This window comes from Tupaia chinensis, unplaced genomic scaffold, assembly GCF_000334495.1.
Source record: "Tupaia chinensis unplaced genomic scaffold, TupChi_1.0 Scaffold145208_1, whole genome shotgun sequence".
Classification (NCBI taxonomy): Eukaryota; Metazoa; Chordata; class Mammalia; order Scandentia; family Tupaiidae; genus Tupaia; species Tupaia belangeri.
This window is the reverse complement of record NW_006205068.1, coordinates 1,637,143-1,663,834: the sequence shown is the minus strand read 5'-3', so window position 1 is coordinate 1,663,834 and position 26,692 is coordinate 1,637,143. Positions and strand designations below refer to the sequence as shown.

General features: G+C 49.5%; 1 protein-coding gene across 8 annotated transcripts in view; it reads right to left on the bottom strand.

Annotated features, from left to right (window-relative positions):
• MAD1L1 (mitotic arrest deficient 1 like 1) overlaps positions 1 to 26,692 on the bottom strand; it is a 598,556-nt gene that overhangs the window by 165,046 nt on the left and 406,818 nt on the right. For all 8 annotated transcript variants that reach the window (XM_006167865.3, XM_006167866.3, XM_006167868.3 and 5 more), the window contains one exon: positions 6,681 to 6,888. In XM_006167865.3, coding sequence (XP_006167927.1) covers positions 6,681 to 6,888 — 208 coding nt within the window. The remainder of the gene's footprint in view (positions 1 to 6,680; positions 6,889 to 26,692) is intronic.

Sequence of the window (26,692 nt, the reverse complement as noted above, 5' to 3'; positions counted from 1 at the left end):
GAAAAGAAAAGACAAGACCAGACCAGACCAGACCAGACCAGACCCAGGCCTCTGAGAGCAGGGGAGGTCACAGGCCGCTGAAGGTCAAATGTGGGAGGCCCAGGAGACTGGGAGACTGTGCTGAGTCATGGCAGTGCTGACAGCCCTAGCCTCACAGGCAGAAACAGAGGCTGGCTTCTCCTTACTGTATCCAGCCTGTAAGCCTGTGATCCACTCAACGAAGGCAAAGCCACAGCCACGGCCACTGTCATGACCCTGAGGGGCCCCCATGACACCTTCAGGGAGGCCTGGATGAGCTCTTCATGAGGGTCACTGCTCATCAGACTTCCCCTAAGCCTAGCTGGGCTTCCTTCTCTTTTCCTTTTTTTTTTTTTTCCTTTGCACCTAGGGTGTGTGTGTGGGTTGGAGAGAGAGATAAAGAGAGGGAAAGTGAGAAGTCGCCCTCCGGGGGGATGGCCACACTGCATTCCCTCTTCCTCCGCGCTCCTCTCGGGATTTGGGGCACTCATGCACACATGCCCAGCATGTTTTTCAGGCCATCAGGTCCATTACTCGAACCGCAGAGTTGACCACATGGGATCCAATGCCTTAATCACCATTCCACGTTCTGGCTCTGGGCTTCTTTCTTTTAACTTTGTTTTATATGCAAAATGCACATGCAGGTTCTTTCATACCTGTTGTTCATAAAATTGGTCGGGGGATAGTGGTTTCCTCTACCTCTCGTCTCCTTTCTTTTCCCTAGAAATCATCATTTTCACCTGTCACCCAGTCATGGTGGTATTAACTATTTCTTGAAAAACACGTTTCTGCTGCTGCTTCTGGATCTGGCAACTTGGGCATTATCCACTGACTTCCCAGTGTGGAAGGAGAACATTTAGCTCTTCCTCTCATCCTTCCACACATACATCTCCTCTCTATCACGGCCCTTCCAAGATAGTAGGCTCATAATCTCGCTGAAGTCATCACTCAGTTCTTGTATGACTATGCAAACGCTATTCAGAGCCGGGCTATGTAGAAAACTATGATTACTTTTTGCTTCTTCCTTTCCCTGGAGCTAAAACTTGTCTTGTGTCGGCACTTGCTTAGTTTTCTATGTACTCATTACTAGCTCAGCCATACCTCTTTGCTAGCTGTTTAGGTTGGCACTCCCTGGCATTTCTGGGGGATGGAAACATAAAACTGTGCAACATGTCTGGCACATAAGGAAAGAGGCAGCCCAAGTCCAGAGGGGACCAACCTCTCGAGCAACCCACACCTGGCACGGGGACAAGGAAAGCTCTACCGTGCCTCCTCTCAAGACACCGACACACCGTGTGTAGTCAATTTCATCTGTCTGAAGAAGTCTCAGAACCCTTCGGCCAGTTCCACCCACATCAGTTCATCTCAAAACTTGCTGCTCTGGAACTGTCCTTTACTTTTCTCTGGAATCGGAGATCTTGTTTTCCGTATGCTCCATCCTCTTTCTTGACTTACTCTCTCGTTGTATTGGAGTGCGTCTCTAGCTTCCTAAGAACGGGTACGTGAGGGCAACATTTTTTAACCTAGAAAATCTGAAAATGCAGATAATTCTTCCTTCAGACTAAATTGTGAGTTGGGGGGTGGAGGTGCTCAGGATTTTAAGTTGTAAGTCAGTTTCCATTCTAAATTTGAAGTCACTGTTCCATGGCTCCCTGGCTTCCGGTGTTGCTGCTGACAAGCTGGAAGTGATTCTGATCCCTGACTTTTTGACAGTGATCATTTTTTCCCATCTCTGGCAGTTTACAGGGTCTTCTCTGATATTCTGAATTTTCATGATGATGCACATTTGTGTGGGTCTATTTTCTCGTTCCTTCTCTTTTATTATTGTCAGAGGGTGTGTGTGTGTGTGTGTGTGTGTGTGTGTGTGTGTGTGTGTGTGTGTAGAGAAAGTACCCCTCAATGGGGCATAGTTACGCTGTAATTCTTTTCCTCCACTTCTCCATCCAATCAGAATTTTGGGCACAAGTAAGCATCCAGAGTGTTTTTCAAGAAACTGAGGTTCAAAGTGCAGTCAGGGTCAGCCAATGGCGTGATGGTTAGATGGCTAGATCCCACATGGCGGACTGCACTGTTTGAGTCCCAGACCCAGGAACCTGAAAAATATACTGAGCATGTATACATGCCTAAAATCTTGAGAGGATAGAGGAGAAAGGATTGTGGCATGGCTATCTACCCTGGAGGGGTTCCTTCTCATGGACCCCCCACCCCCGTATCTTCTAATTAATTAAAAACAAACAAACAGACCGGGGTCAGTCATGTGGGATCTGGCTCCCTGCGCACAGAGTTTAACTGTGTGGGGCTATTTTCATCCATGGAAAGAATCTTCAGAGTATCTTCCACAATGCAGAAAGTCCGCTCTTTCTATTCTGGGAAATGTTCTTAAAATATTTCATTTATGATCTCTTGTTTTCCCTGTTCTCTCCATGTGGAGATCCTATTACTCAGCTCTGACTGTTTCTCCAATTTTCTTGCCTTTTTTCTCCTGTTTCCCATCTTGTTGTCTTTTTATTCTACTTTCAGATAAACTTTCTCAATTTTTATCACATAAATCTTTAGACTTTCACCTAATACTTGATATTTTTAACTTCTCAGAGTTCATGTTTTTCTCTTTGAAAACATTTTTAAGGAATCTTGTTCTTGTTGTGTTGTTTAAAGTGCTTTCTTCTCTCTCTGAGGATATCCGTGATACACATTTTGGAAGCCTTTTCTCTGCTCTGATGAACTGCTCCCTCCAAGTTCCATTTTTCTACTTGTTCCCTTGCTCTATATTTTCCACATTGGAGGCTTTTTTCTCTCAGATGTCTGATAACCCTTGGTTATCTATTCATAATTAGGAGTGGGTGTTACAAAGCACATAGGAATCTCTGAACAAGAGAATAAAGCTTGTCAGACTGTAGGTTTTGCCATGCAGAGACTTGGCTGAGCTATTTAGCTGCAGAATGTCAATGTCAGCACCTTCCTGGGTTGGTCACACTCTCTCGGGATGAGTCTTCCCATCTCCCATCTGTAGGGTCACATCTGTGGCCAGAGTTAGAGGGTGACTGAGAGAGAGGCCTGGGGCAGCTTAGGGTCTGTCTGCCTCATACCTCTGTGGTTGTCCAGTCTCTTGCCTGCTTGAACCTGTCCTGAGACCGTCTGCATTCCCTTCCCAGAACAGTGGTTCAAAGTGCCTCAGCGCCCAGGCCTTGTTATCACAGACAAGTCTGAGATGGAGACTGGGATTCCAGCTCCAGGACAATGGACCATTGGCCTTTTATTTTTTAATTTTTTAATCTTTCCTCAGGGAGCGGCAACTACCCACTGCATACAGTTGGATGGAAGGTCTAGGGCTCTGTCTCTTAATTCAACTCTCAATTAAACATCCTTAATCCTCCTTATTTTAGCCAGTTGCCTGCCTCCTGCAGTGTCCCTCACTGCCAGTTCCTGGGCTGTTTTGGAGTATCATGGCATAAACCAGGCTGCTTCTTGGCTCTATTCACTGCCAGCTCAGAATTCCATCTTCCTTAGTCTGCTTAGTCATTAACCATTCATCCAACCTACTTTGCAGATTTCAAAAGTTTGGTCTCGTATTCTCTTTCTCTGTGGGTTTAAACCTTAAGAAAACTAACACCAAAATGTGACACCTTACTGTGATTCAAGGGGCTTCAGGGGAGGAAGTACAGCAGGTACATAAGTTCGATCGGCCACTGGGGCCTAGATGCTTGGTCTCCTGTCTACCTCCTTTCTATCCTCACTTCCATCCAAGTTTTGCCACAGTGCTGCCCTGTCCAGGCTTAGCCTCTGCTCACACTCACCTCCCCTGTCTCTCAGACAAACATGATGTATTCCCATTTTGGAGAAGCCTCTCAATATCCCTCTCAGAGTGATGGGGAAGGCCTTGAATACCTGAGATGGATCCTGGAATTTCAGCTCCCAGAGACCAGAGAACAGACCAAAGCTAGATCTCAGATGCCTGTGTGCCCAGGACAGAGAACAGAGTCTGGCTGGTAGGAGCTTGACAAGTTTTATTGGATAAATGAATAAACAAAGATATGACTAAATAATCAGATGACTGTATGGGAATGCTTCCCAGAATCCTTCTGCAAAGATCTACCTAAAAATGCTCCAGGTTTGCGTTCTCAGCTCTCGAATTTGCCAGGACATAAGCACAGCACAGACGAGAGGGAACATGGCAGGAAAGGGGGATGAGAGGAAAGAAGGATTCAGGCCTTTACAACCACAGGGAAGACAGGACAGGCCCTGGTGGTTGTGGAAGAGCTGGGACAGCCACCGGATTGCAAGTGACCTTGCAGAGAGGCACCTCTCATTCTCTTGACTTTGTTTCCTGCCTGGGTTCCCACTGAGGAGGGCAGAACACTTGGCTAGCCGGCCACAAAACCTGTGTGTGGCATATGGTGTTACTGAGCCTGCCCTGAGAGCCCTGTACCAACTCATGGGACAGCAGGACAGCCTGTCAGCTTGGCAAAGGGGGATCTATCTGCTGCCCAGGAATGGATGCTCTGGGAAGGCCTATCTGTGCTAATGTCCAGTGTTCCAGTATTCACTCTCCACTTGGCAGCTGCCCAATGGTCTTGGGCAGCTGATGCTAATGAGAACTGAAGAGAGCGAGACGGAGGGACTCTCGACGAGTAAGGACCACCAGGACGGTGAGGGGAGCAAAGCAGCTCCTGGGAGGGTGGGGATGTTGGGGTACTATGCTCTGGTGGGGCCTCATGCTGCGTTACTGTCTCTGCTCCACCCAGGGAAGAGAGACCGGTCTAGGAAACCAGAGTGCTCTGTTCCAGGCCTGGTTCTGTCACATTTCTTAATGTGTCTCAATGCTCTATCTACAGAAAATGGGACAGGATTTAATAAGGGTCAGTGTAAGTTCCCACAGAGAGATCCAAAAAATTAATTCTGAAATGTTAAGATGGGGAGGCCGAGTGAGGTGTGGAAGGTGTGTGTGTAAGTTCACTGCTCTCAAGCTGAATATGAGATAACAGGACAGCAAACATGTGAGCAGATGCAGTCCTAGAAAATGCTGAGAGATGCAGAGTCCCATGAGATTCCATACTGTCCAAGTCATAGGTAGACCCCCATGATGGTGAATGAACCCCAGGTTCATAAAGGACACTGATGGACCAGAGAAATGCCAGAAGAGGATACATAAGCCTATGGGGGTCCTACAGACCACTATATGCTAACAAGTAACAGGAGCCCAGGAACAAGACTAAGGACAATAAAAATACCAACAAGACCTGTCACTGAGTGCCTACTGTGGACCAGGCTCCATGTGAGCAGCTTGGAGCATTACCTCCTATACTACTATGGCCCCCGTTGATAGGTGAGATGGGGAGGCTTTGGGGCTGCAGTAGAAGTGAGGGTGCAGCTGGCTCCTTGAACCAGGCCCAGCTGATCTCATGGCCCCCAAGCTCACACCTCACTGTACCCTGAGGCCTCCTGTGTGCCTGGCAGTGGGTGTGGACTGCTCTCTACCATGCGGTCTTACAGGGCTGTGAACCACAATCCCCGAGGGCTGAGACACGGTCTTCAGTGTTCAGGAGAAGGAAAGCAGGGCTCCACCTGAGATGCTGACACATTCCCAGTCCCACCACAGGAGACCAGGGCAACCACTCCACACCCTTCTGGGCTGGAAGATTCTCGCAGGAAAACACTGTGCTACTTCACAGGCTGAGATGACACATCCATGGAGAGGAAATGGGATGGAAAGAGCTTCTACGATGAAAAGCAACTCAGGGACAAAAACAAGCTGCAAATGTCAGGAAAACTGCAGTCTACAGCCGGCACCCCAAAGCAGTTGTTCCTGCAAATATCCCCAAGGGTGAGGAACGGGAGTGGTCACCAGATGCACAAGCTAAAGGGACATCAGGAATATGCTCCGGGCTACTGCAGAAGGATGGTGGGGAGTGGGGAAGGGCCCTTCCAGGCTATCCCAAGGCCCAAAGGATGGGGCAGTGCTGAATAACCCCCAACAGCAGACAGGGGCTTCATGGGTTCCCCCATGGGCCCTGTCTTCACACAGTGCTTCTGGGCTCCTACAGTTCTCTCTGCAGCTGCAGAGTGGACACTGCTAGGTTGACCGCAAAGCTCTCTGAGGCTTGGAGTGAACACACATTGGAGGTGACAAGTGCATGTTCCAAAGGTTGTTACCCTGATTTACAGACCTGGAGAATGTGGGCGAGAAGGGCTGCCTTCTCGGCATGGCCTTGCTCTTTCCTGAGACGTGGCAGGTCTTTGCTGCAAAGGGCTCTCTGGGCTCTGTGAAGTGTACTTAGTCCAGTGAAAGATGGCTCCTGTTTTCATGGAGTATTGGATTTACTCATGATTAATGGGCACATATAAACTGATAAATGGTATTAATTTGTTTAGGGGGTCTGAGGAGGTTTCAGCCACTTGTTTCTCCACAGCTGCCTGAGTTATTTCCTGCCGCTAGCAGCCTCAGAAGACTAAACCTGTTTGCACAGCCCCATGGGAAAATGGCATCTCTGTGGGTTGTGGGGCCTGGATGTTCTGTCCCAGCCATCCACGCAGCCAGCTGCTGCCAGGGAGAATGGACCCACTCAGGTGCTGCCACTGTGCAGCCTGCACATGAGGACAACAGACGGGCAGTCCTTGCAGACAGACCTGCCACTGAGTGTCAGGGGACAGGGCAGAGGGCCTACCTGCCACTTCCTTAGATGACGGCAGACAGGCAGCTGCCTCGAGCTCAGCGGGCACAGGGCCTCCTCTCTCCAGGGCGCGCACAAGTTCCTGCAAGCGCGCGCACTCCTCCTGCAGCCGGTCCCGGTCCTCACGCAGGCGCTGCTTGGCCACGCTGGTGGGGTTTAGGCTCATGTGTAGCACTTTGGTTCGGCTCTGGTCATAGTCACCCTGCAGAAAACACATGCGGCACCAGGGTCACCATGGGCTAGACCAAACCTCCTGTAATCACAATGGAAGAAGCAAGCTGCTCACAGACCAGCAAGGTGTTTACCACTGGACACAGTGCAATTGAGCCAAGAAACTTCCCACAGCAGATGTGCGTTCTGCTGAGAGGGATGAAGTCCAGCACTGGGGAGCTGCATAGCTGGGCTGAGCCACAGCCCAATCTTGTAAAGGCTGTGTGGCTCAGGCTAGTCACTGCATCTCTCTGTTCTGTTCTCTTATCAATAAAGGGATCATACTGTTACTCACCCTAAAGAGTTACTGTTAGGCATAAACATTAATAAATGGAGAGGAACCCAACACGCCCACCAGCACAGCTTGGACACTGCAGGTACTCGACACACATAAATCCCTTTCTTAGTCTTCGGAAACACCAGATTCAAATACAAACTGTGATGCACGTCTTCTAAAGAGGGCCACATCTTCCTACTCTGCTGACAAATATTCAAATGACTGGGCTCTTCTCTCCCAGGCTGTGGACCTGAGAGGGCCCCCATCTGTCCTCTATCCCAAAAGTCTATAAGAGGAGGGCCCAGGGATTACACAAAACATATTTAAAAAAGACAGCTTTATTATTTAGGATGGCTTTAGATGTAGGGAAGAACTGTGAAGACAGTAAAGAGAGTCCCCATGGACCTCACGTTGCTTCCCCACCGTGGACGTCTTAGGTTAGTGTGGTGTGTTTGTCATAATCAATGAACCAATGCTGATACTGTACAAACTAATGTCCACACTTTCTTCATATTTCTTTAACTTTTACCTTATGGCAAAAGGAGTTCCAGGAGCTCATCTAGGACCTCACATTACATTTAGTTATGTCTCCTCCAGCCTTTCTTAGCTAGAACAGTTTCTCAGACTTTCCTCATTGTTGATAGCTTTGGGAAGGACTGCATAAGGAATTTTACAGACTGTTTGGTGTTTTCTCATGAGTAGGCTTGGGATGCAGGTTTCAGGAGACAAAGAAAATGTACCCTTCTCACCCCATCATATCAAAAATCCAGGCTACAGGCCATGGTTCATCACTAGTAGGGTGACCTTGATCATCTGGCTGAGGTTGCGCTTGTCGGGTTTCTCTACGGTAAAGTGACTTCTTTCTTCCCTTTTCACACCATGCTCTTTGGAGAGAAGTCACCACGTGCAGCCCACATGTAAGTGGCAGGGGCTATGGTCCACCTCCTCGAGGGCAGAGCACCTACACTTATCATCTAGAATTTCTCTGAACTGGCCAGTTGTCTCTTTCCTTCCATTTATTTATTTGTTCACTTATCTGTATTAGCATTGACTTAGGCATACTTATTTTATACTTAGGATTATAATGCAAGCTGCTTAATTTTGTTGCTTAAATAATTCTAACTTTGGCTACTAGGAACTCTTTCTATTGGCCCTCATGTCATTTTGACAAATGCCAACCAATGTGAGGTCTTTGCTTTGTTTGTTTTAAGCACTCCCTTGCTTTCTGGCACTAGAAGACTGTAGGCTCATGCTGTATATTTCTTGTCCCAGACCTAGAAGGAGCTGTTTCTAGGTCTGGGGCAAGGAGCACTGGAGAATGGTATTTAGGATCCAAGATGTGGTGTGAGGTGCTTTCATCACTACTAAGGTGCTGTTGCTTCTCAGCCCTTCTGATGATGGAGCAAGGAAATACATGATGGACAGGAACCTGTGTACATAGGTATCTCTGTGACTGTTCTCTGTATCTCTGTTCCCTCATCAATAAAGGGGTCATACTTTTACTCACCCTAGAGAGTTACTGTTAGGCATAAACGTTAATAAATGGGGAGAAACTCAGCACGCCCACCAGCACACTTTGGACCCTGAAATATAGCCTCTGTGTCTCTCTCAAGCCAAGCATGTGTTCATATTATCATCTCCAACTCTGATCCATGATCACATGGATCTTCCAGCCTCCTTCCCTTGCTGATCTGTAACCTCCCCCCCCCCCAACCTGAGAAGTCTGGCTCCCCTCATCCATCGCACACTTTCCAATTGCTCATTTCCAGTCTCCCCGATGGCAGTGTCAGCACTGCTGACCCAATCTCCCTGGGAACTCTACTAACTGGAGTCAGTACTTAGATGCAGTGCCTTTGTCTTAGTTTTCCAGACTCCACTTGTTTGCAAAGGTCCTTGGTTTTTATCTTTCCTCCACCCCCTTCAGTGAGAATGTTTTATATATTTGAAGTTACACTGTTTTGTTACATTTTGATTTCCATCAGGGGATTACTCCCCCATCCTCCTAATGATTTCTTAAGATTTGCATACATTAATGTTCACTCCATGTGCTGGAAAGTTCAATGAGTGTCATATATCTGCCATTACAGTGGCACACAGAACAGATTCACAGGCCTCAAATATCCCTGGTGCTCGTACACCAGCCCTGAACTCCTGGTAACCATGATCTTTTCACTGTTTCCACAGTTATGTCTTTTCTAGAATGTCAGGATGTTAGTGGGACTCATACAGTAGGTAGTCCTTTCAGATCGGCTCCTTTCACTTAGCAAGATGAATTCAAGGTTCCTTTGTGTCTTTGTATGGCTAGATGGCTCATTGCTTTTAACTGCTGAATAATATTCCATTGTATGGACATACCATAGCTTATCCATTTACACACTAAAGGACATTTTGGCTGCTTCCAATGTTTGGCAGTAACAATTGTTTGCACATTGTTTTATGGACACACATTCAATCATTTTGTGTAGCTTTGTTCCTACAATACAAACCCAGGATGCACTTTCACGTGCTTGTGCCTCTCCTCAGGTCCTCTGTTTCTGGGCTATCTGGCTGAAGAACTCTTCCTCAACTATCCAGTTTCATATAAAGACTACTCTAAGTGTGTCCATTTTGTCTGAGTCTGTCTGGCAGTCACCTTTCTTGAAGAAACAGTTCCTTCAGCCTTCTACATGAATGAGTGCATGGCCAAACCTACTGAACCTTCTGCCTGACCATAGGAACTGAAGAGCTTAACAGGTGGCTATGTGACCCCAGCTAAATCTATCATAGTTTCTTTCTGCAACTTGATATTTAGCAGGTGGGAAAGAAAATTTTCTCTTTCCTCTGGGGTTGCTAACTGGGACAGTAAGAACCTGAAGCAACAACCACTTTGAAAAACTATTTGGCAATGTCTACTGAAAGGAAGTAAGTGCATGTCCTGTGACCCTTCTTCCCCCTGGGCAGGTCAGGGCAGGTCTCTTTGCTGCCTCCTCTCTGAGACCTGTATCCTCAGCCAGGGTGAACACTGGTGTGCTCTAAGTTGACCCAAAGAAGTCACAGTAGGAAGCCATACTCTCTGGCCAATAGCATCCTGGGCCCCAACACCTCTGACAAGGTAAGGAGCCTTGGCAGGACAAGGGACAGAAGGCCTTAAAGCTTCTTTGGGCTCTCCAGTGGCCCCCGTCCCTTGCTGTTCTTTACCCCCCCCCCCCCCCAACCTGAGAAGTCTGGCTCCCCTCATCCATCGCACACTTTCCAATTGCTCATTTCCAGTCTCCCCGATGGCAGTGTCAGCACTGCTGACCCAATCTCCCTGGGAACTCTACTAACTGGAGTCAGTACTTAGATGCAGTGCCTTTGTCTTAGTTTTCCAGACTCCACTTGTTTGCAAAGGTCCTTGGTTTTTATCTTTCCTCCACCCCCTTCAGTGAGAATGTTTTATATATTTGAAGTTACACTGTTTTGTTACATTTTGATTTCCATCAGGGGATTACTCCCCCATCCTCCTAATGATTTCTTAAGATTTGCATACATTAATGTTCACTCCATGTGCTGGAAAGTTCAATGAGTGTCATATATCTGCCATTACAGTGGCACACAGAACAGATTCACAGGCCTCAAATATCCCTGGTGCTCGTACACCAGCCCTGAACTCCTGGTAACCATGATCTTTTCACTGTTTCCACAGTTATGTCTTTTCTAGAATGTCAGGATGTTAGTGGGACTCATACAGTAGGTAGTCCTTTCAGATCGGCTCCTTTCACTTAGCAAGATGAATTCAAGGTTCCTTTGTGTCTTTGTATGGCTAGATGGCTCATTGCTTTTAACTGCTGAATAATATTCCATTGTATGGACATACCATAGCTTATCCATTTACACACTAAAGGACATTTTGGCTGCTTCCAATGTTTGGCAGTAACAATTGTTTGCACATTGTTTTATGGACACACATTCAATCATTTTGTGTAGCTTTGTTCCTACAATACAAACCCAGGATGCACTTTCACGTGCTTGTGCCTCTCCTCAGGTCCTCTGTTTCTGGGCTATCTGGCTGAAGAACTCTTCCTCAACTATCCAGTTTCATATAAAGACTACTCTAAGTGTGTCCATTTTGTCTGAGTCTGTCTGGCAGTCACCTTTCTTGAAGAAACAGTTCCTTCAGCCTTCTACATGAATGAGTGCATGGCCAAACCTACTGAACCTTCTGCCTGACCATAGGAACTGAAGAGCTTAACAGGTGGCTATGTGACCCCAGCTAAATCTATCATAGTTTCTTTCTGCAACTTGATATTTAGCAGGTGGGAAAGAAAATTTTCTCTTTCCTCTGGGGTTGCTAACTGGGACAGTAAGAACCTGAAGCAACAACCACTTTGAAAAACTATTTGGCAATGTCTACTGAAAGGAAGTAAGTGCATGTCCTGTGACCCTTCTTCCCCCTGGGCAGGTCAGGGCAGGTCTCTTTGCTGCCTCCTCTCTGAGACCTGTATCCTCAGCCAGGGTGAACACTGGTGTGCTCTAAGTTGACCCAAAGAAGTCACAGTAGGAAGCCATACTCTCTGGCCAATAGCATCCTGGGCCCCAACACCTCTGACAAGGTAAGGAGCCTTGGCAGGACAAGGGACAGAAGGCCTTAAAGCTTCTTTGGGCTCTCCAGTGTCATTCATCAGGGCTCCACAGAGAGATGCAGCCAGGAGTGAGTAAGGCCCTATGAGCAGCAGTTCCAGGAAAAGTCTTGGGGTCAAGGACAATAGTGACCACGTTTGTGTGTAGGCTCATGAACGAGGCTCCCACCAAGAACCCTGAGAGACCCTGGGCCATAGTGCTGAGCTGATGAGCAGTGATCTACTAGACCTGGGACCCATTCCTCAGACTCAGACGCAGCCTGCCTCTATAAACCAGGGACACTGAGCCAGCAAATCAGATAAGCTTGTCTCCCCCAGCATGACAGTTCAGTGGTTCTCCTCCTCCTCTGACGGTTTCCTGCAGCCTTTGTGACTGCCCATGCACTCTTCTTATCTTATAAGGGAGAACAGGGTGGGACCCTTGTTGAGATCATCAGACTCTCTCAGGAAAGAGGCTGGTGCAGACACTCAATTATATGAAGTAGGCTGAGCACAGGGAGCCTTGGGCCTCCCAGGAGTTCAAGCTGCAATGGGCCATTGTCCCACTAAGTCCCTGAGGGGCAGTGTGCCCTTGACTAGACTGTGCTAACTATGGGGTGCTTCGTTAAGGCCAAAGTTTGCAGTCCTTGGCCGGTACCAGACCAGAGCCCTAAGATGTAACTCCATGCAGCAGGGAGGGGTGGGGGGTTAAGGAAAGATTTCACTCTTCAGGGGCCAGTCCTGGGCACTAAAACATCCTCCATGTCACATGACCATGTCACACAAGCATCCCCCATGCCAGAGACCTTGGGCACAGCAGAGAGTTGCTGAGACCACTGCAGGGAGCAGGGTGGTTGGTTTGCATATGTGGCTCGACCCCATTTCCTTCTGTGTTTCCCCTCGGTAAGAGGGAGGGGAGGGAGAGAAAAATCCACCTGCCCAGGCCAGCAGGGGAGAGAGGGAAGTGTGAGCCCCACTGCCAGGCCTGGGGTGGAGAAGAGCGCCGAGTGAGGAGCTGAGCAGAGAGGACCCGTGTGGCTCTTCACAGGTTCTCTGAGAACTCTGTAAAACCCCAAAGGATGCAGAGACATCCTGTAACTTTAGTTGATCACAGCCTTTCAGGCTTGAAAGGGATTGTTATTTCATCCAATTTTAACAGTCTAGGAGAGATAAGCAAGAGTGTGAAATCCATCCACCCATGCCTGCGCGGGGAGAGCCCTCCAACAGCAGACACCGACTGAGGCTTGTTCCCTGCAGCCTCGGGCAAAGGGGCAGGGAGCAGGCCAGGGCCAGTGTCTTCTGTACATGTTGGGCTCTGCGGGTTGCCCTGCCTCAGTCCTAACCACACGATCCTGTGTGCGCGGTGAGAAAGCAGCTGCAGATGACAAGAACGGATGAACATGGCTGTGTGCCAACGAGGCTGCATTCATGGAAACATAAGTCTGAATTCTGTAGCATTTTCACGTTTCCCAAAATAATCTATTTTATTCTTCCACAACCCTTTAATAATATAAAAACAATTCTTTGGTACAATTCATGGGCTGTACCAAAACAGGCTAGCTGGTCAGATGTGGCCCGAGGGAGGGGTGCAGTTTGCTGACTCCTGGCTGAGAATAATGCAGAGTGGTGGTCCACACACACCTGTCCTGACTCAGAGGACAGACTCCCCTGTCCCTCAAGTCAAGTAATGGATGAGCTCTTGGGGGTCTATTTTCTTGCTGGGCCCTGGCCCCATCCTCCTCTTCGTTCCACAAGCTCAACACTGTTGAGTTCCAAGGGGAGCACAGTGACCATCTGGAGGCCACTCACTATGGTCTGACTCAGGCTCTGCACCTCACCAGGCTTCTTTGTCCTCCTACCCAGCAGGTCTCTGAACGCCAAGTTCCCCAGGGTGGAATGTTGTCATGGAAATATCTAATACCCCCTGGCAGGTCCTGCTAGAGACCAATGTTCCTGATGAATGACCTGGCACTCTGGGATCATGTTTTCCCCTGGATGGTATAGACAATACTTTCACGTTTTAGAGGATATAAGGATCAAAAGCAAGACTCTGTAAGGCTTAACCAAACCACATCGAAATACAAAGAGAGAGCGAGGGAACAAAACTGGGAAATTCTGAAAAATCTCATGGATTGGAAAGAGATGAAAATCCTGCAAAATCTATGGGTGTTGAATGAGTGGGTAAGGCACTAGGTGGTCCCCACCTGGGGCAATCACATGTGTTTTACTTATGGCTGGTGATGATGGCTTATTGCATGATTTGGAGGTGAAGGTACAAACATTCTTGCTCCCTTGAACTTGGGCTCTAAGCACGGGGACGTAGGGTTGCTCCCCACTGCCCAATGGTGCAGCTGACTACAGTGCTGGCCCAGCTGGGGACAGAGGTTTGGTCTGTGGAAAGCACTGTGTCCAGGCTGGAACCACACTTCTGACCTTGTCTGCACTGGCACCAAGCACTGGCAAGGTCCTGCTTGCCCCCAGAGCCCAGGGAGCAGGGCCAACGCGGTTGGAGCGCAGACTGCTGCAGCCCAGCCTATACCTGCAGCTGAGAGAACAGCACTCTGGGTACCTGTGGCCAGGGCCAGGGCGAGTCTGCTGACTGCACAGGCGACCATGGCTATGGGCAGACCTCAGTTCCCACATCTGGGCAACACGACGACTCATCTCTCAGGAATACTGGGACAGACAGAACAACAGATACTACAGTACCTGCAGACTGTATGGTTCTGCACAGGTACTATTTCTAGATGCCCAGGGAAGGCAGAGCCCTCTGGAGACCACATGTGGGAGCCTGGGCTGAACTCAATCTCTACCCTATTCACCACCACAGAGTTGGGTCAGGTTCCTGACTTTCATCTGTCCATCAACCCACCTAACATGTACTCACTACCAGGCCCCAACCACCCTCCAGAAGTGCAAGTGTATGGAGTGGCACCCAACTTTATGGGAGAAGCAGCACAGTGCCAACACCAACGGGACTGCTCGGTTGAGAGCGCAGGAGTGGGGTGTTGCTCTAAGACCTTCTGAAAGGAGGTCACATCTGTGTCTGTGCCTGCAGGTGGTACCAGGTCTGGTGCTCCAGATGGAACTACACCCTAAGGTGGGGCTGGATCCCATCTGGTGGCAACACCTAAACTCCCAGGATGCTGCTGTGACCACAAGCCCAGGCCAATCTCCCTCCCATGCAGCAAGAGCTCTGTGTGCCTCACACACGCTGCTGGGCACTGGAAGTACAGGGCTGATGGAGCGTGCAGTCTCCACCCCGCAGGGAGATACATCTGCCCCACTCGCTCGCTGTGCTCACACACACCTGGATCTCCATAAAGCGCTAGACAAATTTCAAACGCTATAGCCCCTTGGCTCAGGGCCCTTCAGTGACCTGGTTCTGCCCTGGAACATGCTCAGCTTTTGGTCACTGTCCCCAAACTTCCACTCCAGCCCTCCCTTCAAGTCTCCCATGACCCATCCTCCCCACCCCCAACAGCCACAGGCCTGTCTGATACTCTCCGAGCCATGAGTGCCTTCTCAGAGTACTGAAGACACAGTACTGGCATCACGTACAAAGTTACTGAATATCTCCCCTATAGGGCTAGAAGCTCCATGAAGATGGAGACAGTTTTACTGTCCTCCCATGGGGACTTTGGGACAATGCCTGTCCCTTCCTTAGCACTAACCCACAGTGTCTGAGCCATAATGGGACTCAATAAGGAGAAGAGAATAGAGAGAAAGTCCTGAAGACTTCTCAGCAGGGACGTGGCTCTCCACACAGTGCAGGAGCCACAGCAGCCTCCTGGTCACTGAATCGGCCTCTGATCACTCACTCTGTCTGATGTGACTTTGCAAGGACCCAGGCAGGGGACAGGCAAGGGCCAGAACCCTGCTCCCTCTATAGAGATGAACAAATGAAGCCCAGGAGGCCGGGAAGCCTCGCTGAGATGGCAGAGTAGGTAAGCGATAGGTGGGCTGAGACTCAGGCCTCAGGTCTGTTGGTCAGGGCATGCATGGATGGCCACTGGCCACCAGCCATCAGCCGATTCTTTAGGCTCCTGGGAAAGCTCCTCTGCTGGAGCGGGGTAGGGGAGTGAAACGACCATCTAGTTCACTAGCTCTGGGTTTCAGAGCCAGGAAGCTCCCAGCCAGGGCAGTCCAACAGCACCCGGCTGTGATGTCATGTGCCCTAGCAGCGCAGCCTGTGGCAAATCAATTCTGGGAATTTGAGCCCACATCGCCTCTTCCCATTTTCCGTTCCAATTGAAGAGAGAGCCTGAAGACAACTCACCAGGGTGGTGTGCTGCCCTGCCTAAGCAATGAGCATCTCATGCCAGTGCCCCAATTCAAGGACAACCCCAGGACACCATGAGAAATGTTTCCACAGGCTAAACCCACTCCTGGTCCTGTGGCTGCATCGGCTGCTCTCACGAGATACTCTCACTGTGAAGAAGCCCTGCCCGACAGCATTGAACCCTTCCACCAAATATGCAGATGAAAATCCCTTCTGAGGAGACCATGAGAGACAGTGCTTCCTGGGGCCCCTGATGCATCAACTCTCACTCCCCAGAACCCACACTCTGGGGAGTGCCCTCCCACCTCGCTGCTAGGCTGGCTCCTTAGAACATGCCCCAAGGGAGCCTGTGAGAAAGCCAAACAGGCTTCCTGAGGATGCAGGGCGATGGAGACAAAGGCCTGGTTCTTGCAGCCCTCCAAGCCAGAGCCACCCTGGTAGACCCTCCGCCAAGCACTATCCAGCACAGTCCAGGTGAGACGACAACCCACCCAACTATCAGAGAGAATGGCTGTTGCACAAAGCACAGGCTTTGGGGAGACTTGCAACAAAGGAATAGAAAATCGAAACAGCCCTCAGAAGAGGTTACAAAGAAATGAGATAAAGGACCAAGTCACCTGCAGTTGCCAAGAGCTTCCTAGCCTCAGCCCTGGTATACTCCATGGGTGGTCGCATAGCATGTACCTTAGAGCAGTTCTGAAGGTAAGAAAAGGGCTGAGGAGACCATAGGGGTAAAGGGCCAAGGGTTAAGGGTAAAGGTAAAGGGTAAGGATAAAGTTTTACCAAAGGGTAAAAACATCTGTACTGGTAAATGTCAGTACTCTGTTTATGGCAGTTCTCTATAGGAAATGGGCATGTGCACGAGGCCCACTGGCTTTGTTGACCACAGCCTCTGTGTCAATACTCATCTCTGGCATCGTAGCATGAAAGCAGCCAGACATCAGGGAACGAGCAGTGCTATGCTCCAACAAAACTTTATTTACAGAAACAGCAGTGGGCTAGATTTGGTCTGTGGACTCTAATTTGTAGCGTTCTGATTTAAAAAATCAGAGAAAGGAACCAGGAAGGGAGTGTCATGGTTTAGATAACTGTTCATCTGTCTAATGTTCATGTTTTGGAATTTGTTCTTGATGGGCAGTGACTAGATCATGGTGTTGAGATCATGAAGGTACTGGTCTTGTGAATGGATTAATGTAGACTCATGAGAGTTCTAGCTCTCTTCTTAAGGGGTTTGTTCTCTGAAGGGTGGATTGTTATAAAAGAGAAAGCCTCGTGTAGCTCTTTCTCTGCACTGGCCTGACACCCTATCTGCTCCAGTCATGTTACAGACTGCCCTTATACCTTTTGACTTTTCAGACACCAGACCTGTGAGTCAAATACACTTCTATTTCTTTATAAATTACCCTGTCTCAGGTCTGTCAGCAAAGCAATAATAGACCAAGACAGGGAATAAAGATCTTCCTGTCAGGTGTGCTGAGCGGATCCATGGCAGAGCATGTCTCCAGACTCACAGGACCCATGTCTGCAGGCCAGTTTTTGGGATAGCCTACATGACAGGGAGCAAGGAGAAATGACTCTATCCTACAATGAACAGAACCACTCCTGTGCTCAGCCCCAACAAGGGAGCCAGACACACCTTCCAAAAACAAAGGCAATAGAGTTATGTTGAATGAAACTAAAGAAGGTCTAAATAATTGTGAAAACATCCCATGTTCATAGATCAAAAGACTTAACACTGTTAAGATGGCAATACTACCATCTGCCCCTTTGACACAATTCCCACTAGAATCTCTGTAGAAATTCATAAGCTGATTCTAAAATTCAATTTCAAAACTTACTGCAAACCAATGCTAGTCAAGACAGTGTAGTACTGAGATATAAGGAGAAACAGAGAAAGCAAGAAATCACTCCGCAATCCCTTCTCCTCCATTTTCCTCTGGGGATCTTGGGGACGCACACACATGCCCAGTATGAGTTTAAGCCACCAGGTCCGGGACTCGAACCACAGTCGACTACATGGGAGTCCAGCGACATAGTCATTATGCCAACTGTTGGTCCCACCCCGGGTGATTTTTAAGCCACCGTGTCTGGGACTTGAACTGCAGTTGGCCATGTGGGAGTCCAGTACCTTGAGTACCACGCTACCTTCTGGTCCCCAGAAATAAATTCTTACATCTACAAATAAGTGATTTTGGAAAGGGTGCCAAGACTATTCAATAAGGGAAACCGGTACTTTTAATAAATGGTGCTGGAACAACTGAATAGCCTTGTGCAAAAAAAATGAAGTTGGACCCTCACCTCACATCATAACAAAAACTAACTCACAATAGATCAAAGACTTAAATGTAAGACCTAAAACTAAAAAACACATATAAGAAAAAAACAGGGTTCAACCTTCATGACTTTGGATTTGGCAATGAATTTTTGGATATAATACCAAAAGAACAAGGAACAACAATAACAGAAAAACATAAATTGGACTACATCAAAATTAAGAACTTTTGTGCTTAAAGGGTACCACAAAGAAAGTGAAAAGACAAGCTCCAGAAGGGGTACAAAAAAAAAATGTCTGCAAATCATATATCCAAGGGCCTTATATTCAGAATATATTAATAAAATAATCCAGTTAAAAACAATGGACAAAGGATCTGACCAAAAAGATGCTCAATGCCATCCATCGCTCAGAAAGATGGAAGTCAAAATTATAGTGAGATAACGCTTCACACTTACTAGGATGGCTCAAATGAAAAGGACATCAGATAACAAGCAATGATGATGCTGGAGAAACTGGAACCTCGAACACTGTTGTATGTGTGAAATGATGTAGCTGCTTTGGAGAACAGCCTGGCAGTTCATCAAATAATTAATAGGAACCATATTATCTAGCACTTCCACTCCTAGATATATATCCGAGAGAACTGTGCAACATATATCCTTGAAAAGACTTGCACATGAATGTTGATAGCAGTTTTATTTATTTTTTTATTTTGCTATAGGTGTATGCTCTTATTGGAGAGAGAAAGGAAGAGAGGAAGAAAGAGAGAGAAATCACCCCTCCACCCAGGGGGTATGATAACGCCGCAATTCCTTCAACACTCTCTTCTTGGAATTTTGGGCACATATGCACACACGTCCAGCATATTTTTCAAGTCACTGGGTCCAGGACTCGAGCCACACAACTGGCCATGTGTGATACAGTTGCCTGTACTACCACACCACCTGGCCAGCCTGACAGCAGCTTTATTTATAATAGCAAAAAGTCAAAATAACCCAAATAACCATAATTGATGAATAAATAGGTAAACAAAATGTAATATTTACACACAAGGGAATATTATTCAGCCATAAAAAAGAATAAACCATGCTCACATACTATATACCATAAATGAACCTTCATTATGCTATGCTCAATAAAAAAAAAAGCCACTCACAAAAGACACATTCACATGAAATGTACCTAATAGGCAAGTCTACAGAGACAGAAAATAGATTGGTTACTCAGGGTCTTGGGAGCAGGGAGATGGAAAACAGCTCCAGGGTGTGGGCTCTTTGTTAAAAATTCTAAAATTGCCTATGGTGATGGCTGCACATATCTGCAAACATAACTAAACACTACTGAATTGTACACCTTGAATGGGTAAGTTATCTGACAGCTAAGTCAGATCTCAATAAAGCTGTTAAAAACACACTTGGAAAGAAAGTGAAAACAAACAGAAAAAAGGGAGTGGGCGATGCCATGGGCACCAAGAACCTGGAACCATGCTGTGTTCAAACCAATTCTCTCCCTTTTAATATACCATGATTTCAACTTTAAGTACAACTTTGAAAGAGAACAAAGGCTGAGATGGGAGGACCCAGAGATGGTGCGTACATGTGTGTGTGTGTGTGTGTGTGTGTGTGTGTGTGTGTGTGTGTGTGTGTGTGTGTGTGTAGGGGCAGAGTTTCAGGGAGGAAACATGTCCTGCCTGGGCCCAGGAGTATAAGTCTGCAGGTGTCCCAGGCCCCTTCCATCCCCTTCCCCAGCAGAAAGGGCCTTCAGTTCATATTTTCATATTTGCCTGTGCTGTCCCCAGGCTGGCTGCATGGCCAATCGGGCTAGTTGAGCTCCCCAGCCCCGCCAGGCCACAGCGGCTCTTAGGCCCACAGGTCCCCTTTGCGCTGCTTCTGCTCCCATAGCACGTGCTGCATGAATGGTGTGCCATGCCTGATGTGACCGATCTTGACTTTCTGGCTTTACCTAGTCCTGGCCCTTTCCTCTGGCTGAGCAATGACCTGGTCCACAGTTCTCACCCTCTCTAAGTACCCAGGGCCTCTGGCCAATGTGGGGAAATGTCATGTCTGGACCTACTTTTCCTGACACCTGCATGCTCCCAGACCCCATTCTACAGATCTTGGAAAGAAGGAGACTTAGAAACCTGCTTCTGCAATAACTGTTGGCGAGGAGGTAGGTTCTCTCAGAGGGGCCAAGGCAGCCATGCGCCCCCTTCCCTACAGTGGAAGTAACAGAGACCACCTGGGAGAGGAGTGCACTGTCAGTGGAGGGGTGGCATGAGGGTGGCGAGGCGGTCAGCGAAAAGAAAGAGCTCCGCCATTCACCACAGCATTGGTCTCTCCCCCAGCGCACACCCCACCCGCCACCGCAGGGCGCAGGGTGGTGTTTATGCCAACATGAAGGAGTGCCGTCCGGGGGGCTGCGCCGCTCCAGACGAGCAGATGGGAGAGATGGAACAACTTTGCTGAGATCTGCTGCTCGATGACAGCTTTGAGGAAGAAAGGGGGAAATGGCTATAATCTTCTGCTAAAATTTGTTGCCTTGTTTGATTCACAGCTGAGAAAACTGTTGAGACACTGACAAGAATCTCAAAAGGAAAAGTTTTGAACCTTCCTTTGATGCGATGGTGCAATTATTGACTAAACAAAAATATTTCACTTGCCGACTGAGCGTGCTCTGATGTTTCTGCTAATGACCACAGTTAAACAGTCAGCGGGTGGGGGACGGCCCAGGGAGGTGCTGGGGTAGGCCCGAGCAGGTTCGCCATTCTTGAACCCTCCTCTGGGCTGGCCGATGGGCAGACAGGTCACTGAGGGGGTCTGCACAGGTGCAAGAGGGTGAAGGGGATGGAGGAAGGCTGAGAGAGAAAGGGCTGTGGTAGAGCCCGGCTGTTGCTGGCAGAGGTCCTGGAGGGCAGGAGGGCCAGGGGCTTCTCTGAGAGGGTGCGGGCTCTTCCTAGAGGTCCTGCGCACTCTCACTATCTGAGCCCTTGCAGCCCCTGCCTTCTGTTCTCCCCAGGAGTGGCCTGAGGCTTTCTCCTGCCTCTCTCCATTCCATGCATTTCTGTCTTTTATCCAAATGCTGTGTAAGCTCAGATGGCTGGCTGTTTCCTTCTGCATTTGAAAACTGGCTGTACCCTGGTTCTGTAGGGGAGGGTCTGGATGGGGGCAGGCATTTGCTTCATTTCTGTTCCTATAGTAAGATTTGCCCCTTCCTGCTGGTGACCTTGGCTTCCTGTCCTCTCTGGGTCTCAGTCTGCCATCTGTGAAAGAATGGGGGTGGGATCCTTAAAGATCTTCCTTCTGGCCCTAATGCTCCTAAGACCTGAACCAGGGACACAACCTCCACACACCCCAGCCTATGCCTGCAACTGCTGCTCTATGGGACCCTTGGCTGCTCCATGCACAGGAAGTGACTTCGAAGGGGCGCCTCCCCTTCGGATCTCTGCCAGGATGGTGGCTGCCCCCTGGGCCCAGCTGCCCCTGGGAAGGTCCCAGGCGGCAAGCAGGGGAGGGAAGGCCGCCTGCCACCCTGTGCCTGATTCGCATACTAAGAGACCCTGCTGGAAAGAGGCAGCAACGCGAGGAGAATTAAAAAGCACAGTTAAATAACCGCCAATCCTCATGCATATTTATAAATCACCCGGCCTCAAAACTAAATCAATACCTCTCCTGGCTGAAAGAGGCACAGCTTGGGAAGAAGCGTAGGGCAGCCGCTGGTGTGTCCACTGGGGCTGGGACAGGCAGAGCCAGACCCACTGAGGCAGGAGGCAGGACACTAACCCTCGTGGCCTCCTGGCCCCAACCTGGGGTCACACCTCCAGTCCCAGTCCTCAGCAGCTATGTGACTGCAGGCAAATCCCTTGGGCACTCTAAGCCTCTTTCCTATATATGCCTCCCAAGGTTGGGTGCCCAGGGAATAGCTGTGGAGGGGGTGGGGATTTTGCCTCTTCCAGGGTGAGCTGGAACCCCCTCGATGGGGGTTCATGGAGGGCAGTACAGGCCAGACCAGCTTGCCACTATTAGTGGAGAAGTCTGGGGTTCCCTTCAGGCTGATCCACCTCTTTGTTCACAGATGGAGTAACTAAGGTCCAAAGAGCACTGAGGCCTGCTTTTGGAAAGGGTGAAGAGAGGAAGAGGAGGGGCTGGCACAGCAGGAGGATGGCACTGGGTGGGGATTAGAGGAGGCTGAGATCTGAGACCTTTCTTTCACCACCAGACACCCCCAAGTCCTGTCTATCTTTTATACACATCAGCCACAGGCAGGAGACAGAGTGGCTGATGGTTGCACTGCCCAGTGAGACTGGGCACCCTGTTTGCTGCTGCATAACACCAGGAGGTGCTAGGAGGCATGTGTACACACACACACACACACACACACACACACACACACACACACACACACACAGCCTAGGAGGAAAGACTTGGCCCTGAAGACTGGCAGCCATGCTGGCTCAGTTCTGCTCCTGGAGATTCTGCGGGCAGCTCTCTGAGGTGGGGCCCTGATACGCTCCTTAGGGCTGGCATTCTGCTGTGTAAACATGGATGAGCGTGTGCCAGTTGTGTGACTTAGCCAAGTTCTTTTCCTCTCAGCCTCAGTCTGTTCTGCTGTACAATGAGGATGCCTCACCAAACCCTTGGGAAGGTAAATGGTTCACAGATGGGCTCGGTATGCAGTTGCGGCTTGTGGTGACTATCAACCCTGATGTGGTCTCCTGCCCTGGCCAGATGTGCCCGGGCTGCAGGAGGCCCACCGTCCATCTGCAGCTCCACACCTGTCTGAAGACCCAATCCTCTCCAGAGACATCACTGAGAACTGAGGTCGTCTGGCAAACTGGTCTATAGGGAAGTACCAGCTTCCTTGATTCCCTGAGAATTCCTCCAGAGAGAGTCGCAAAACACTCCCCAGACAGAGAGATGGCTGGCAGCGAGGAGGGGGCTCTTCCCCACCCCAGACAGCAGCCAGAGCTCCTCCTGTCCTAACACTTGTTCCCATAGCCCCCGGTCCTGCATGCTGCTAGTGCTCTTCTCCTCTTCACATTTTTATCATCCCTCAAACCCCACTGGGACCCTCAGGCCACCTGTGTTCCCCATCTCATCCTCACTCATTAAGCAAAATGCTAGCGCTCACCCATTTTCCCTCCCCACAGGCTCGGAAACCAGAGGAACAGCAGAGGTGGCTAAGCTGAAGAGGCTGCAGAATAGAGGCCCTTAGACTCCATCCTGGCTCAGAGCCACGGGGCATCTGGGACACTCGCACTGTGCTGTATACTGGGCTAGGGGCCATGTTGGGATGTCACTGCAGCATATCTACAGGGCAGGGATGGCACCATCCTCATTCTCCAGGGGTAGAAGGAGGGACTAGGGCAGGGACCTGGGCTCCTGAGAGGTTGCTGATAATCTTGGACCAGTCAGCTGTGGCAGAACCAGGAGGTGCTACAGGATGGGGCTTGTGTTCGGACCCAGCCCTCTTCTTTCCTGCCAATTGTTTGCTTGAAGTAAATGCTGAGAAAACTAAATGCCTTCCCTGGCCTCAGTCTGACTCTGCTTTTCTACCCTAAGTACAGTCTATAGTTTCAAATGGTAAAAGAGATGGCAGAAGGGACAGGTCAATGGACGACTGGGATGTTCAGGCTGGTCCCTGGGCATGTCTCTTCCTTGCCAGGGCACAGCAGAGCTTGCTAGGTGACTTCTGCATGGACAGGATGAGGTCCCCATCGGGTAGACATGTGTGCTTGAGTCTGGGGCCAGGCAGAGCCTGAGTTGGGTCTTAGCTCAGCCAGCTACAAGCTCCACGACTGTGGGCAAGACCCCAAGACCCCTGACCTCAGCCTGTCACCCAGAGGTGAGAATGCCTGCCTCAAAGGACAGCAGTCTTGACAAGATGATAGCAGCCATCTTGGCTCACAACCCACTTTGGAGGATGCCACCAGCCTGGGTGGGTGGGTCAGAAGAGAGAGGTCAGGGAGTGAACAGGCTGCCCATTCGTCCATGTGCCTACCATCCTCTCACACATCCTGTGCCACCTCACGGACCTGCACACTCTCATTAAAGCTTGCCTGACCTCGGGCTCTCATCAGCAGATGAAGGACTATTAGCACAGCAATTACCGAGGCTGGTAATCACCCGCTGACTTCCACCCGGAGTCCTTCTGAAGGTGATCTGCTGCTGTGAGCGGCTTGTAAACAATTTGGAGGGAAGGGGTGGAAAAACTAATAGTTAGGAAGGGCAGACAGCCCAGGCCCAACCACCACTACTGCCCCCTCGGCAACCCTCTTAGTCCTCCATGGGGCAGCTGTGGGTTCCACTACTGGGCTGCTCTGCATTGACCAAACTCCAGGTGGGGAGAAGCAGGTGGCCAGAGCCCATGGACAACAACAGCGAGGGCTCCAGCTTTGCTGCTCTAGCTTCTCACCCACTCCTGGAGGCCTGTCCACTGCCCCAGGGCCTCTCCCTGAGCTCCCATCACATCACGCAATCGGTGCACACCGAAGGTGCAGGTGCACCCGTCAGCTGCCCACCCTGGGCACCTTTCTTAGGAGGAGGAGAAATACATTCTTCTGTTTGTGCTGTCTGCCTGTAGTCTGGGGGGCCACACTTTCTGGCATCCCTTTATCCTGCCAGTCACACCAAGGTCACGAGGCCTGCCTAGTGAGTGAGCCAGGGCTCTGCTTGGCTGGGCAGCTGAGCAGAAGTCCTGGGAATAGGGAGGCCTCCATTATCATGATTTCCCCATCACAGAGAGCAAACAATACCCAGCAGCCTAACCCTCATGCCCAACCCGTGATAAGAGCTGGCAGGAGGCCTCGGAGGTTCAGGCGGGCAGTTGCATCTCTGCCGGTGGATGGCGGGCCTTCATGAAGCCGGAGCACCTGACAGGCTGAGGCTACGTGAAGGCAGAGCCAAACCTGGCCAGGCCAAGCCGAGAGTAGCTATCCCCTAGCACCAGCTCCATGCCTGGCCACAGATGTTTCACTCCTCCCACCCAGGGGCTCTGAGTCAGTCCAAGAGTTGCTAAACAAAGCTGCTCTTTTTAAAAAAAATTTAATAAAATACACACGACATGAAATATACCTTCTGAACTATTCTGAGTGTCCAGTTCGGGGGCATTAAGCACGTTCACACCACTGTGCAGCCACCACCACCATCCTTCTCCTGAGCTCTTCTTCCCAAACTGAATCTCTGTCCCATCAACACTAGCTCCTCACTCTCCCCTCCCCAGCCCCCCGCAACCTCCAGTCTGCTTTCTGTCTCTGTGAATTTGACCACTCTAGGTTCCTCACATAAGTGGGATCATGCAGAATTTACCCTTTCCTAGGGACTAGTAGTTGGTATAATAGCCATGTCATTGGACTCCCATGTAGTTGACTGTAGTTCAAGTCCCAGACCCGGTGGTTTAAATTCATGCGGGGTGCATGTGCATGCATGCCCAAGATCCCAGAAAGAGAATGGAGGAGAAGGGACTGCGTCCTGGCCATCATCCCTGGGGGGTGATTTCTCGCTTTCTGTCTCTCTGTCTGTCTGACGAGCGCTTGTGCCCTATAGCAAAAACCTCTCCCAAAAATAAAAAAAGAATTTACCCTTTCCTGCCTGGCCTATCTCACTGTGTATGAGGCCCACGGTAGTAGCCCGTGTCGGGATGACCCTTTTGAGGACAGACACACCTCCCCCACTGTATGTCTATGCTACAGTTTTGTATAGCCACTCATCCTCTGAGGGACTCATGGGTTATCTTCATATTTTGGTTATTATGAATTATGGGACTCTAAATATGGGTGTACAAATAACTGTGAAAGTCCTTGCTTTGGTCCTTGGGGGTATATACCCAGAAGTGGAATTGTCAGATCTTGTGGTTGAACTAGGCTGCCTTCCCAGTGAGCACTCACTGCATGGTACCATGAAGTCCTCACATGTAACACTGCTTTCGGAATTTAGTGTTTTGTCCACAAACTTCCTCCACAAAACCTTTCTGATAACAAAAAGCATGGGATTGGCCACAATTTCCTTTCTTCTTAGGCTGCCAGGAAGCTCGAATTAAGCCAGAAGCTCAACTTTCCTGACGATATTGGGCACTATGACAGAACATCGGTGAGGTTTCTTACGGGTGTCAGGTATTATTCTGTGGAACAATGGCAACTGAAGAGGAAACAAACGTGATCACGGGAAATACCTGGACAGTGCTCTGGAGACTGACGCAAGCCCAGGCTCCCCGCAGGGTGGCCGTCCCACCAGCTGCAGTGGAAAGTTCTGAAGCAGGCCAGAAGGCTGCCTTCACCTGTGCTTCCTCAGATCATGAGAGGAGACCAGGAGCAGAGGGTCCTGCCAGGTCCTTATACACTGCTCCCCCAGGAACCCCAACCCAACAACCTGCCCCTTTTACTTCCTATCA